The sequence below is a fragment of the Cuculus canorus genome, chromosome 21 (genome assembly GCF_017976375.1).
Source record: "Cuculus canorus isolate bCucCan1 chromosome 21, bCucCan1.pri, whole genome shotgun sequence".
NCBI lineage: Eukaryota > Metazoa > Chordata > Aves > Cuculiformes > Cuculidae > Cuculus > Cuculus canorus.
Window position 1 is genome coordinate 4,458,681 of NC_071421.1, and position 15,427 is coordinate 4,474,107.

The 15,427-nt window shown below is 38.7% G+C and overlaps 1 protein-coding gene across 4 annotated transcripts in view; it reads right to left on the minus strand.

The window, feature by feature from the left end:
* Window positions 1-15,427, minus strand: part of CLSTN1 (calsyntenin 1) — a 40,641-nt gene that overhangs the window by 18,362 nt on the left and 6,852 nt on the right. For 2 of the 4 annotated variants that reach the window (XM_054085528.1, XM_054085526.1), the window contains exons 2-5: window positions 10,970-11,092; window positions 4,210-4,239; window positions 2,610-2,805; window positions 298-506 (exon numbers count right to left, since the gene is read on the minus strand). In XM_054085528.1, coding sequence (XP_053941503.1) covers window positions 298-506; window positions 2,610-2,805; window positions 4,210-4,239; window positions 10,970-11,092 — 558 coding nt within the window. The remainder of the gene's footprint in view (window positions 1-297; window positions 507-2,609; window positions 2,806-4,209; window positions 4,240-10,969; window positions 11,093-15,427) is intronic. The other 2 variants (XM_054085529.1, XM_054085527.1) reach the window with 1 other exon arrangement.

Below are 15,427 nucleotides of genomic sequence, written 5' to 3' on the forward strand. Positions count from 1 at the left end.
AAGGAAATACGGTACCTGTATTATAAAAAGTATTTTATAAGAAACAACACACAACAGACCATCGGCTCCTTACATCAGTAGACAGCACATGGTATTGGCACTGAAAGGCATCTCATCTGTCCTTAGCAATTCAAACTGTTAAGGTGAACACGTCCTCTTAGCTATGGTCTATTAAAGGGTTAAAGCAGGGTTGCTGTGGTTGTGTGCTGACCAGTCTGAAGCGCTATTCTTAGCAAACGATAGTGATTCCCACCACATCTCTAGCGACTCCCACTCCATCTCGCATTGTCTCCTTACCATCTTTGTCAATAGCAAAAGGTACATCCGGAGTTACAATTTCATAACTGCAAATCTGGCTGAACTGCGGTGAACAGTCCGCATCCACTGCTTCCACTTTCAGGATGCTGTCATACCTCTTCCCTTCAATAACCGTTGCCTTGTACGACTTCTCTTTGAACACAGGCGCGTACTCATTAACATCGTTCACCTGAATATGTACTGTTGCTCTGGAAATAAAACAGAAAGGTCAGTTCCTATGTACTGAAGAACTCTCATTCATGCAAGGAATCTGAAGAAACAGCTCCTTCTGTTACAGATGAAGCAATCCTTTAGAATGTACACTTCCTGGAAAAAATGACCAATGATTAATAAAACTTAATCTCAACTACCCTGACTAGGAAAGCAGTGGATATTTTTCCACCGTGTCACTTTGTAAATCACTGTAGGTTTACACTATCGTTGTTTATTTGCACATCAAATTCAAATCCTTGTATTGCAACAATCAAATCACTGCCATTTTGCAGAACTACTACAAAATACAGCTGTGACAAAATAGGCTTTTCTTCTGTTAAAACAGTACAATCCTTCTAGCTCCTTCCTGCTGTCAAACTATTTGATATAAACATCCAATTTTTATTTTATGTGAACAAGAACGACAGTTCAGACTGATCTAAGAGCTCAGTTGAGTGCACGTGATTAGCTTTCTTTTGGTAATAAAATACTGAGCTGTGTAAGTCAGCAAAAAGTGGCTTATTTCTTGGATCTATCAGGCAATTTAAATGGAAGAATAACAGAAGTGGAAGATACACTTTAACACATCATATAGCTAAGCCAGATAATCCTAAACAGATTGGATCTTGAACTCCGTCCTTTCATGCTTGTCACTGACTGCTGGTACATACAAAATAGGAAAATTATGAACGCATTTTCTGTCAACGACCAAGGAGAAAAGGTGAATAAGGAAAGGTATCTGGAAAGTAAAGTAATAAAGAAATCAATCACTACAGTCCTCCCATAACAGCAGCAGATTTCTAATGCTCATGCTATAATAAAAAAGGTTTTATTTTATCCTATGTGCAAAATAAATGCCACAAAAAATGGCTTCCTGTACCAAACACTTTATATTCCTCTACTTAAAAGATAAACTCTAATAAGAGGTTTAAAGCCACCAAAAAAAAATAACACGCATCCATGGGGCAGTGGAATTTCAACAGGAGTTTGTAGGTGCAGGTCTTGGAAACCAATCATTGTGCTTTGGGAAAAGAGTTGAAGAGCACACCGCTATCCACATTGGATAGCTATACAGATAACTGTAATTTTTACTAGATCTATTACAAGAAAGTTTACATCCTAATTAGCCAAAACAGGTAGAAAAAATCGTAGAAAATGGTTTTCAGTGCGCAGAAGGAACTGTACACTATCAAAGTGAACACAGAATGTAAGTCCAGCCAGCCCAACAGAACACGTTGCCATCTTTCTCTTTGAGATCTTTCTTCAAAAGTCAAGTTGAATATCTGATGGAGTTTAAGGGCACAGTTATTTTCCATATGTGTAATTCTTAAGAAGATCTTTTCTGTGGCCTGTTTGAAGCACACAGCTACGGAGTAACAAGGTGGTACTTGTCATCAAGATGACTGCTGCTAGTCTATTCTTCATCTTATTTATGGCCTTCTTTGCTTCAACACAAATCTTCCACATGGTCCGCACATTTTTACACCGGGGTGTTAAAGAGTTATTCTCAAGTGCTGGAGTGGAAGACTTGCTAAAGAGTGTTTTACTTTGTGGTTTTTACTTTAGATAAAGATTAACTAAAGATTGCTTTGTTCTCATTCTTTAATATAGGCAGAGATGAACCTTATGCTATCAATCTTGCTTTTTTTGGTGAGGCTGTCTGGAAACAGCAGCAACGTGTATTCTTTTCCATTTTGTCAAGTTTAATATGGATTGACTTCTTGAACCAGTTTTTCTGTTTTAGAAACTGAATTCTGAAACAGTGTCCAGGCTTGGCATCTCACGCAAACTGAAATACCAACCCAAGCTACATTTTAAACGTTATCAACAGTTTTCCTGCTTCTAAGCCCATACTATTTTATAATGTCAAATCAGATACATCAAGGGATACAGCAGTATCATCTTGAATACAGCTAGAGAGATATCAATACAGTTTCCATTTTGTTGCTATTTCCATTTTGTTGCTATTTATAGTATATGAAAGTCTTCCAGTATTAACACTTGGTTTATATTTACTCTGAAGACACAGATCATAAATCACAATGAGCATAGACCACTTGAAACCAAACTTGCCCTCAGCCCACCAGACATTTACTCACTTGTGGGATTTTTTGGCATTTGCTCCATCTGGTCCCTTTCCGCAGTCGTAGGCCTGTATGGTGAACGTGTAGTCCTTCTGCAGCTCACAGTCAAGTTTTTCTTTAGAGCGTATTATTCCCTCACCAGTGGATTTATCCACTACCACTGCTTCAAAGGGAATGTTTTGCCCGTGAATTTTAAATCCACAAATCTCACCTACAGATGCAAAGTAAGAGAGGTTAGAACTGGTCAAAATTAGTAGGCAATTTTAAAATAAATGACCAAAGAGTTTGCAGCCAAGGGTTTGTGAGGGTCTGTGGACAAAGCAAGAGCACTGTGCTTTAAAATGGGTGATTTCTGGGAACTTTAGTAAAAAGAAGCATACGTCTGCCTTCCAAGCAACTTGTTTACTTTGCATCCATTCATGCAGGAATACAAAAGAGAAAAAGAGAAACGTAGACAGGCATTTCACAGGAGTACTTGAGATAGCTCTAGGGTAAAAGTAGATCTTATGAGAGCATACAGCCAAGGCCACTGGTAATATCTTCTATGCCAAGCTACTGGAAATAGCTGGGCAGCTGGTTTATTTTGACCAGAGCAAAAGGTTAAAATGCACAGTTACGAGTCAAGGGGTGAAAAAACTTCAAGTACAGGTTCAGCACCATAATTACAGAAATTCTGTCAACAGATCAAAGAACAAAGTCTTCCTGTGCAATGTACCTGGCTAAAATTAGGGAATCAAAATAAACTACTGAATGAGAAAGGTAGAAATACCAACTTCTCAGGCATCCATTTCAACAGCTACCTACTAACACGGACCAAACAGGTTAGCCAAGGAAGCTCTCGCATGGAACGATTTAGTAGGCTTTCCTTTCTATTCAAACTCTTAATCCTAACAAACTTGCAAGAGAAGTCCCTCATACATCATTTTAGAAGCACACCTATAACTAGGATCACGCTACAAGACCCCTTGCCAGCACAACGTTATGCAGCATGAGCCCAGCACGCTCTGCTGTGCTTGCAAAAGCCACTCAATAAACAGTTTGATCCCCTACACTGTGTTTTAATAACCTGCATAACTCATTATCTACAGAAGGTGATTTTCTTATGCCAACATAAACCACTATTTTGCTATTAAAGTTGCAGTGGTATCATGGTATCAAGAATGCACTCCTGGAAATATATCTGGAGGTATTAAAAAAAAAGGTATATGGTTCAGATTTTAAACTACTTAAGTATGTACTGAAGGGCAGGTGCTATAATGCTTTGGCAGTTAAATATTACTTCACAAAGCATGTGAAAAAACTTATGATGGCCCAAAGAAGCTATCAGTGAATTACCAGAAAATGCTAACTTCCCCAAAAGCAACTTCTTCAGTGTCCATACAAGGTACATTAATCCCAAATGGTTCAAATGGATGTCTGATTTACAGGTATTTCTAACCAAGGGGTTGGTTACAGAACAGTTTTTATCAATATATTTTAAAAGAGAAAAAAATTGGGAGAATAAATGGGAAAAAAGAGCATGACAGGATCTTCTGTTTAAGTGCTGATTCCCCATTTCATAACCAAAGTTAGTAGGTTAATATTCATATAAGGGATAGAAAGAACCCTTTATCACCTTCTTTGGTGACTGTCACCTCAAAACTCTCTAAAGGGAGAAAAGATAAACCCAAGTCAGTAACAGGAAAGGTTGAAGGGAGCAAATAAGGAAAAGGCAAAGATGCACACATTACACAGAAAAGCTTTGGAGAAACTGTATTTTAAAATTCCAGTGGTGATTTGCTGCAACTGTTACAATTTTAGAGTTTTAGTTATGTTAAATATGATTTAATGTTTTAACTCCAGGTTGGCATTTGTAGAATTTCTAATTATTTAATATATTTCTCAAAAGGTGCTTTTTTTTCCCTTTTCTTTTTTTTGTAATACCAACTGCTAAACAGAAGATATTTTCAAAATTCCATGTTGATGAAGAACTAATCATAAAGTAGAATTTATGAGAATTTGTTTATACTATTCAATTTGAAGAAGACACGCTAAATAATCTAAACAAGTTTTGTCTATTATACTGAAACTACCGTGTTTCTACATTAAAAAAGGTCATACTTCCCAGGAAAAAAAAAATACAAGATGGAAATTTTGTGTTTCCACATGTATTTTTATCTGACTAGGTTGTTTAACACTACCATTTCCAAAGTTTAAATTCTACATCAAACACAACTTGACTGCATTGCGATAACTCATTATTAATATACATATATATATATATATAAAATTGTGATCCTAACAAACGTAAAAGCTTTAAGGTAAGAAATGGAGGGAGCTATACATATTTTCCTAGCAGCATATTGCTTCTCCAGGTTAAACAAACAGCCAACAGCTTCTATCGCGCTATTCTGCTGCTGAGGTACTGTAATGCTGGACAGGAGACACTCAGGTACTCCATCATATTCCTCCTCCAGTGCTGTGGATGCCACAGAGCAGCCTGTCTTGCTTCTCCAGCCACTCCAGAGAAGTACAGGCTGCCACAGGTTTGGATCTCCCACACTTATCTTGGCATTTTACAATGGGATTAGATGACTCTGGGAGGCACCAGAATGGTGTCACAGATTTAATGCAAACCCAGTTAAACCCTGACCCCTCGCTCCCCTGGAAATAAGAATCAGTTAAACCCCCAAACCACCACCTTTTACCTATCACCCAGCCTATCAATTACTTCTCCCTGATTACCATCATCTTGACCTGAATTCCAGTACGACAAAGCAGACCTGTAACCTTAAAATCACTTCTGGCAGATCTCCTGTCAATTCTCACACATTTCAAACAACTCTTAGTCACACAGTTATTCCAGTCTCCACTCTAGAGCGGCCTTAAAAAGAGATGAGGCATTATAGTTAGAGAAATATTCTTCTTAAAAGCAAATTTACCATTTAATATTGAAGCAGAAATACAATTAAGGGAAATTAGCATGATTTCTAGTCCTTCATTTTAAAAGGAGTCAGTTTCTGTAATAGCTCTCGCAAGGTTCTCCCTGCCATTCACTTCAGGTAAGCCCTGGATTTATCATCAGCTCTGTATTTTAATGCACCCAGTATGCTGCCTCTTGTGGCACTCACATCATTAATTTCAGTCTATTCTTACACGGGATATAATTGTAATCCTAGATTTTAATGGTTTTGGCAATAGAATCATTCAAGAAAAATTTACACTTCTTAAATCAGTGGCTGACACCAGTGATTAGCCAGAAGCGTCATTCCAACCACAACCTTTTAAATATTCTCCATCTCTTACTCCTGTACTCCCTCCTCCCAGCCCTCTTCCAGTAACTCTAACCTGGAAAATTAAGCACTGTGTGAGAAAACAATTACAGCAAAAAATTATATGGAAGGGAAGATTAAAGCAGAAAACCTGATAACGGAGAGAAAAGGGAGAAGGATATCAACACAGCTATCATTTATTTGGGAGAAGGGGAGGCTGCTTAAAAACTGGTCAGTTCTTTATCAGCTGAAGTGACCTGTGACTCTGGCCCCAACCCTAATTTGGCTGCTAGGAATTTCAAGCATTATATTTTTAGCTCCTGAGCATAAGAAAGGGAAATATTCATGTGTCTCCAGATGCTTTTTAAGGTGTAAAGCTCAATTTTTAAGGTGTATGATAGCTCAATTCCTGCCAGATGTTTCTCAGAACAATAATTCACCTCATACAATCATATATTCCACTTCACGTGCTAGTAAGATTAGCAAAAAGCCCTTTTGTTACTACAGCAACAAGGTTCTAGTGACTGAAAAAGTTAAAATGCATAAGAACTATAGTGTTAGTGATGACGTAAGTGCTCTAAATAAGCAAATGCAGAGCTCCCAACCTAACAGGCTTTTTAAGCTCTCTTCTCCAAAGTGTCTCTGCAATGAAAAGAAGCAAAAAGGAGTAACTCTCTGAAGCACAAAATATTTCAAAAATTAAAGCCTCCCCCTCACTTCTCAAAAATTAGACTGTAACAGTCCTGTTTCAAGATAACTAAGACAATTTCCAGATTAATATTCCCATGCACAGACGATATTCGTTTTCATCTCAGTTACCAAATGCATGTATTTACATAGCACAGGAAAGGCTCTTCTGCTCTTACAGAATTCTTGGCATTAAATTATTTTTTAGTGCCATTAAGTCAGCCGAGTCGCATACCATGCTCCCCAAGGTTTCGTGCTATGTGATATGTGCTTAATGCTTTTTCTCATTTCATTCTGAAGTTGAGATAGATTACTGAAATGAATTTCTACCTCTTCCACCTTAGAACAGAACCACATTCAATCCGTAAATTAGTTTATATTTGATATATTGGAAACTGTTCAGCTAAATAAACTATAACTAGGATAACACTTTACAGTGTTTCACTCAACTGTAATTACAGTTGAAGAAACATTTCATAACACGTTTGTAGAAGAAAACAAAGCAATCCTGTATCCTAAAGGCATTCCGTACTTTTCTTTTCTGGTGTAGCACAATGAAAAGACAGTGAGGATCTGGTAGAATTTTAAGGTTTCATTGATTTTTACTGTTCTATTTCTTTCTGTATGCTATAACAATGTCAGATACTCCATTAAATAGTCATAAAAAAGGTTCATAAGATATTTAAACTGAGCATAAGGTATTTGACTAGACACACTTCCAACTTTGGAGTCAGCTATCCCTCTACATTTCCATCCCACAGAAGGAGAAGACATTTATTCTCCCAGCTCTAACAAAGCAGCAGTCCATGCCAGGATCATGGAAAGGGCCCCGTTTCAATACATTTAGAACATCTCCTAAAGAAGTATTTCTTAGTATCATACAAACCTGCCAAAAAGCAAACCAATTTCAAATTTCACAACTAGTGATAACCCCATTTCAGTTTGTATTTGTATGCACAACAGGCACAAATGTCACTTCACGTATGCCTTAAATTTGATGCAAAAATGGCTGAAATACAATTGCAACAACATTTTCTCTTCGGTTTGTGAACCATCTGTGCAATCAAATCACTCACTGGATGTCACACGATCAAAATCTTTAGCTGTTTGATTCCACAGCGTCATTCATCTTCTCTACGCGTCAATTCCTTTCTGAGCATCGCCCAGCTGAGCGCTGCAGATCCAGCCCCGCTGCAGACAGGGCGTCAGCACGGCTCCCTGCCCGGAGCAAACGCCGGCTGGCCGTGCCGCGTGGAAACACGGCATCAGCACTCGCCCACCAAGCATGGGAACCCCACACACCCCTGGTGAGAGGCTGACAGAAAGGCTTGGTGGCTTTTTGGGTTGCGTTTGTTGGTTTGGTGGTTTTTTTTTTCTTTTAAAGTACAAATGCAGATACTGCAAGATGGTTTTCAAAGCTCTGTGCATATTCATGCTCTAAGCCAAAAAATTCCTAACCCCCACAAAAATAATTCCTGCATTCTAGATTAGCAAGGGGAAAATAAAGTACTGTGGCTGACAGTGGTTTTCTCTACGGTTGAGGCCGGGGAAGAGAGTTTAAAACCCCATTACATACACACCAACAAAAACAAGGAAATATTTTCTTCCACAAGGGAAACATTTCAAACATTTTGTTACCAAGACCCTGTGTTATACTCTCATAGCAAAACACATTCAGGGATGGGAAGGCATTCAGATACAATATTGTTAGTCTCAATGCAATGAAAAATCAATTCCTTTTTGCATAGTAAAGGAGAAATCTATACTGGGAGCTTCAGACACAAATTACTGAGTGTACAATAGAAAATGTAGCTGTCCTTTATTTTTTCAGCAAAACTCTTTAAGATCAAATTCCAACATGACTCCATTTGTAACGCAGAAAAGTTTTACTGAGGAACAAGAATGGTTATTGTCTTCTCAAGCAGACCTGTAACAAAGACTGATTCCATAGGGTTGGGCAGTATGACGAGGTAACCCAGCATGACTATACCCAAAGTTTTCAAAAGTGCGTTGTTTCAGGCGTAAGACTATATAAATTACCCTAGAAATAAATGTTTACAGAATCCTATTTAGCTTTGCACATCTGAATTTCAGGATCCTACTCACAGCACAGAGTGAGCAAAGCAACAAAATGTGTCATACAAAGCATTTAAATGAACTAGTTTCAATATGTTTCGACACGCTCAGAACTGAAATAAAGCAAATGGCTCTATTTAAAATATTTTACACCTGCAGACAGTTCAGAAGTTTCCTAGCTCAGCCAGGGGGCATAGTTAATTAAAAAATCCAACCTTTTGAAGTATGAATAAATTTGATTTTAAGTAGGAATTACCAGTTAGGGCTGGAACAGTGATTTAATCCTGAAAATCTTTGCTTTGCTGTGAAAACATGTCCCTGATCTAATGGGCTTCTCACACTTAAAACACCCACATAGATGCTGCTGGACAAGAACAATGCTATTCTCCGTCCTAGGACACAACTGCAGCACCACCAACTAGACCCAATAACGCTGATTCAACACATCTCCCACATTTGGTCTCTCAAAGACAGATTCAAGTATTGTTCCATTCAACGGCAGACAAATAATTTATAGATTCCCAGCGCACAGTCATTCAAAATTGACGCAATCCAAATCCAACAGAGTCATAGCGAGGAAAACTACTTCACAACATCAGCATGCTATACTCAGAATTTAGGATAACTAGGTTAAATCCACTACTTCTGCTGCTGCTGCTTAAGAACAGTTCGTTTTTGAAAGCCAAAATACATAATGTTTATAGAAATATTTAATAAAACCAATTTCAAGTTGGTGAAAATGTTCATTAAACAAAAGCAGGTTTATACAATTTAGGTCAACAATGGACAGTTTGAAGTGATGTTTTGACACTGAATTTTCTTCTGCAAATTTGACAATATATTTGAAGGTACTCCACCAGTGCTTTCTTAAAGCTTCATGATATCCATCAAGAAAACTTTAATATCCACTAAGAAGCACAAAATTGCCATTTTCATTATCTGTTCCGTGCCATCAAACTACCAGCACCCACATTTAAAGCACTAAAGAACTGTGAGATGATTCCTAGTCTCCTAATCACCAAGTATGCAGGTCAGGCTTCCTATATCTCTTTTAACCAAAGAGATTTTGTGTATCCCAACACAAGCATCTCCAGCTGGAAATGAGATTTTTTTGTTGATTGACAGCAGCTTTATCTCCAGTCAAGAACCCTCACAAGCCTTTGCTACGTGTATCCAGTACATGAGAAAAGGATAAACCTCTCAAATTCAAACTACCTCTGAACTTCCTGAGTATATAAGGGCAGCCTTGGAGATAACTACAGCCTTCTGATAACGCAACAAAACTGTTTAAGTACCACTTTAAGAAACTGTGACTGAATTGCCATAACACTGCAGTACACAATACAGTCAGCAAGCTGAACATCTCAAATGGCCGTTAATTTAATCACTCTTCTTCTATCATTTCCCCCCTTCAAGTCAGGCTAAATAATGTCCACAAAAATGGCTCATGTGACATCGTCTAGGTATTTTACTATGATTCTTTACCCTAAATTTTTATTTAGCCACATAAGCTTCTAACAACTAATTTAAATGTCTGCAGATGCCCAATGGCATTCTTCAAACACAGTTTTCTAATATTTGGTCAAACGCAGTAAGTTATTTCCATAATACTGCACCCAATTAATTAACACAGGATTCCTAAATAGCAGTCTCCTGGGAAAAAAAAAAAATACTGTGGAAATTTGTCAGTCCTATGTTGAAAGTGAAGAATTAGCTATGTTTTCCAAATGGCTTGGGTTTCATTCTCTATATTCTTTGTTAGAGGAGAAAAAGCCTTTTCTTCAGGAAGAAGAGGCTGTCCATTTTTCACAATGCCCCAAACTGCTAAGCAAGCTTATCACAAAGCGCAGAGTTCTAGAGGAATTCTCAGTCCAAATACTGCATAAAAGAAATGCAATCTTAAGTCTACTTATTACTGCTTTCGGTCTACTAAGACACAAACCAAAAACACACTAAGAAAATAAAAAACTCGCTCCAGAATGATAAGAAAAATAATTGTTTCGGAACTCCCAGACTGAATGCTGTGAAATGTGGAATCCTGAGGATTGAGAAACTGGTAAGACACTATGGAAAAAGGAAAAAAAAATAAACCACCTGGAAAAATAACATATACCCATGAAATTGGAAGAAGCACAGAATATCTGCAATATAGAGTACACTCTGGCCTGGATGTCTGGATACAGCTGTATATTTACAGCTGTAAACATGGCATAAAACTGGTCCATGCACAAACATTTCCTAGGTTTAAAAGCTTCAAAACATCATGCTAATGTTAGGGAAAACACGCTAAGTAACACACAGCAGTTGTCATCAAGAAAGCATTGCCACTTCTTAAAGACGACACGCAGATGAATTCTTTACCTGCAAAACGCAGAGGTGCATCTTTGTCCAGGGCTATTAAAGGAGGGTCCAAAAGCACTGTGTTGTCGTTTTCAGTGACAATTCCATGATAGGTAGTTTCAATCCATGGCTTATGCTTGTTAACTGAAAGGAAAACAAAGTACAATGTCAAAACATTTGAAACCGACAACTTTAAAAAAAGCTTTTTTAAGCATCTCAATATTGTCCTCTTTTGTTTTCCTAAATCTGAGCCAGTATTTTACGAAATTAAAAAAATTAAAGACAAAATCCTGGCTAAGTACGTTTGGAAGAGTTCTGTGTCCCTGTAGGCTCTGCAAAAGTAACTCAAGGCATCTAAATTAGTCTCTTAACTATTCTGGGATTCAAGATGCCCCTGAAGCGCAATTCAAAAGCCTTCTAAGAGCAGGGGGGAGCCATGGCCATCAGTGCCAAGCACGACACTCGAAATATCTATAATCAGCACGAGACGAAAAAAGACTGGCAGGTTTGTTTCCTCTATTTGTCTCTAATGGGGAAAACCTGGGATCCAGCTGGTGAATACTCTTCAGAACATGAAGGCTTTTTCTAGCTTCAGCATTTTGTCTTGTCCGGGATGGTTATTATCATTAGGGGAACGGGTGGAGAAAAGATCAAACTTAACTAATTTCTGCACTTGCCAAGGAGCCAATCAGGGAGTGACAGATATTTCTGTCCTGGTCAAAGAGCTCTACCTAGAACCTTTTGTATCAGTTATTCCAGTCATTTATATGGCATCACAGGCAAAGGAGGACTCTGTGTTCTGCTGAAGGTGGGGAACAATGCAAAATGCAAGAAAGGGAGAGACAGAGAGAGAGGAGAGACAATTAAAAAGGGCAGGAGACCAGCTATACTTTCCCATACCTTCGCTGCAGAGAAGCAACACAAGCTTTCCAGGCCCTTCTGGGGTTCACTTTGGGCCCTTTAATTCAACATACGCCTAACACAGCCTTCAAAGTCTACTGGGAGAAGGGCTTGAAATCTCAGGCCTTTTCTGTCATCTAACAGGATGCTTAGAAATCGAGCAAAGATACCGACTACTTTGTGTCTCACTTATTCATTCAGTAGTTGCTTTAAGAGACTCAGAAACTCCACTTAAAGATTGCCCATAAGAGTATTCTTCAACTCTGCATAGCAGAATCTGTAAAGCAATCACCTGACCATGTTTAAGATGACTGGTGGTCTTCCTCTGCTGCGAAAAAATGCAGTATCTTTCCCTGTCAGCTTGCAGAAACAGTTTTTTTTGTAGCATATCACAGAAGATGCAAGACAAAATCATATGTTATCTACTAGCTTACCATCTACTACATGACAATCCCATGTGAAAGAGCCCTGATTATTAAATATTTATCATTATGTTATGCTTTCCAAAGATAAACACAGCTTGTAGTCTACAGAACCAGCAGACATGGCGTAACGACTAATTTTGCTTGACAGCTGAATATATCGTTTCTCTTGGTCTAGCTCTCTTCATGCTGAGGCTCTACAGGTATTCCTTTCATTTCAATTATTTTGGGCAATATATATCTGCTACTTCAAAAAAAAACCTTTTAGGCTACCACACACTACTGCTTCTCAAATTAATACCATTATCACTGATCTAATTGTGGAAGGTTGTGTGTAGCTGCTTAGAACCTATGGAAAACACTGACCTAGAGGGCCTGAAAATTGGTCCTTACTATACGAAGCCAAGTCATCTACAGCAAAAGATGTACAGTCAAAACATAAGAAATGCTTTGCTGGAGCTAATAACAAACATACTGAACAGTATTCAGCGATGTCTTCATGAGATCAGGTGTGTACAACTTCTGAAATAAATGCCTGTGCCAGCGCAATCACAGCAAATTACACACTGCAGCTGGAGCTCTCTCACACAGTTGAGGCCTGCTAGTTCACCTTTCTCCAGAATTATATAAGCAGACTGTCAAAGGAGGCAGAGATACAAAGCTAGCCTAGACTCCTGAATCCTGCCTTTCCGATGAACCAAAATGGACTCACAATGTCTGTCATATGTTTACCCAAGGGAATTTAAACAACAGCGGTAAAAGGACATTTAAACAAATGGTTAAACCTAGAGGTAGAGAACTCACACAGGAAACCATAATACTCTCCCAGTATGCTTTCATCTGCCATCTTTTACCGGTTAGTAGCCACAAATTGCTAGACAGGATATAATACCTTCATACATAAAAATGCAGCAAGGGAGAACTCATAACAAACTACTTCGATGCAAACAGTGTTTAATTAGTGCCGTGTGGTTTTACTCAATATGGCGACACGATTTTTATTGCCTCAATACACTCACACGGGCACGCTTTCAATATTCAGCATACCAGAAAGCCAGCTAAATGTCAACCACGTTGCTCTGTTTACCCACAGAAGTACATTGCTGCAGCACCCCCCAAGGAACTCGGCATTTTAAACCAAACCTCCTCACTCTCAAAGGGACCAACACATCAGTCCTCCCGCAGAGGGAAGGTGCTAATAACTGTTAAGTGTGAGTCTCCGACTGAAACACATCTCTCAATTCAAACCTGGTCTGAAGTGTCTCACTAGCACAGCCGTGGCTCTTGGGAGCACAAGGAGGACGTGGTTGTTATGTTCTTCCATCAGCGCATCTGGGGCAGTTACACCTGAACTGAACACATCAGAGCACTCTCATCCATTCAGTCAGTCTTTGCAAGGACTAGTACAAAACACAAGAACATAACTCTGCCAGAAAAAAAAAAACCTCAATCTCCATTCTAAAGCTTCTGAACGTACAGCACAATTTTTTTTAAAGCATCGAAAAACCTTCCCCTAATTTAGCAACCAACAGTAAATCCCACTGCGGCAGGGTAGGGAGCTTTATGAAAGCCTGAAGTACTGTAACCCCATATGAACAGAATTATGAGTGTGCTAAGCATCTGCAGAGCCTAGCGAACCTTCAAACAACAGGCCCAGTTAAAAGCAAAGTCATGTCCTTTTATTGTGCTGTAGACAATAAAATCATAAAGCTTAAACCCCTTTGTGTTCAGGAAGGCTAAAACATCACCAGATTTTAAAACATCAAGCTTAAATCCCTTTGTGTTTATGAAGGCTAAACATCACTGGGTTTTAAAACACTCACCAAACTTACTGCTGAATATCCAGGAAAGGACCGTTATCCGTATTTGTGATCTACTGACTCTAGCATAACCACACACTGTAAGAAATTCTCAAGCCAGTATTTGAAATATGAGGCACAGCTCATAAGCAATACATCACTGCTTCCCTTGAACTAGCTGCTAAATTGAACCAAGCACTATTCTGATCTCAGTTGGCTTAAATATTACTAAATGTTGGACTGAAAACTATCCTTCCACATTTTTTTCCCTTAATTGTCAAAAAAAGCACAAAATCTGAGAAAGATTTTTTTTTCCCTGCAGAGAAAGTTGTACAAAGCCAGACTGCTAATTTCAAACCAAAACACTCGGCCTATTCCAAGCCTGACACTAACAAAGTGCCCTGAGCTGTTAATCTCTTGCCGTTTAACCGGGATAAACTACACTGGTTTCCTTGAAATACAATATTCACACTATTTGTAAGCGCCTCAACTGGAATCTGTTGTAAATCCCAACGAGCACTTAACCCAGCCAAGTGGGGGAAGCCACCCTGGCACAAGACAGCAAGCTGGCCTCTATTTAGTTTTTAGCGGCCAAAGACTTTTAAAAGACAACTAAGCGCACCTCTTTTTCCAGGTAGCAAACCGGACTGTGAAGCTCGTGCTAGAGCCCGTACTGATGCCAAGCAATGACTGAACACACACCTACAAGTCAAGCACAAAGCACCTGTCTAACTTGGTTTATCTGAAGATAATCACTGCTAAGCTACAGGAGGAAAGGGAATTGGTGCCTGATGTGATGTGTGCCTTGAACATTGGTTTTTAAAATACCATTTGCTTTAGGTAAATGTGCTCAGTGTCTCATGAAAGTCAACAGACCAGCTTTTACTATTATGCACTGGAACTACTGCCGACCGTTCTGCAGAGAAAGAACTGTACCTCAAAGGAAGGATGCTTCCCCTAGAGCAACGGCTGATACTGCAAACGCAGCATCTGATCAACCAGCAACAACTTTTTCCTGCTGTTTGGAAGAATTAATGAGCATAAATTAATACGTAAGCAAGGCAGTGGGGTTGAGGGTTGATAAGGAAACTTTAAACAAAAGTTATAATCCTAAGATATTCAGCGCTACTATCTGGATGCGAACATTTAAAATTAAATGTACTTATCAAAGTCCTTTCTGAGGACTTCCATTAAGTGACTTCCATACAAGTGACTTAAATGACATCGAGTTCCTACATAATTGAAGATTTAGGCACACCTCACCCAGAAAAGACTGCAGCTGAAAATATTTTTTTCTTCTGGATAACTGCTTCTGATACATAGTGTTGTTTAGCCACACTACACATCTTTAGAACTAG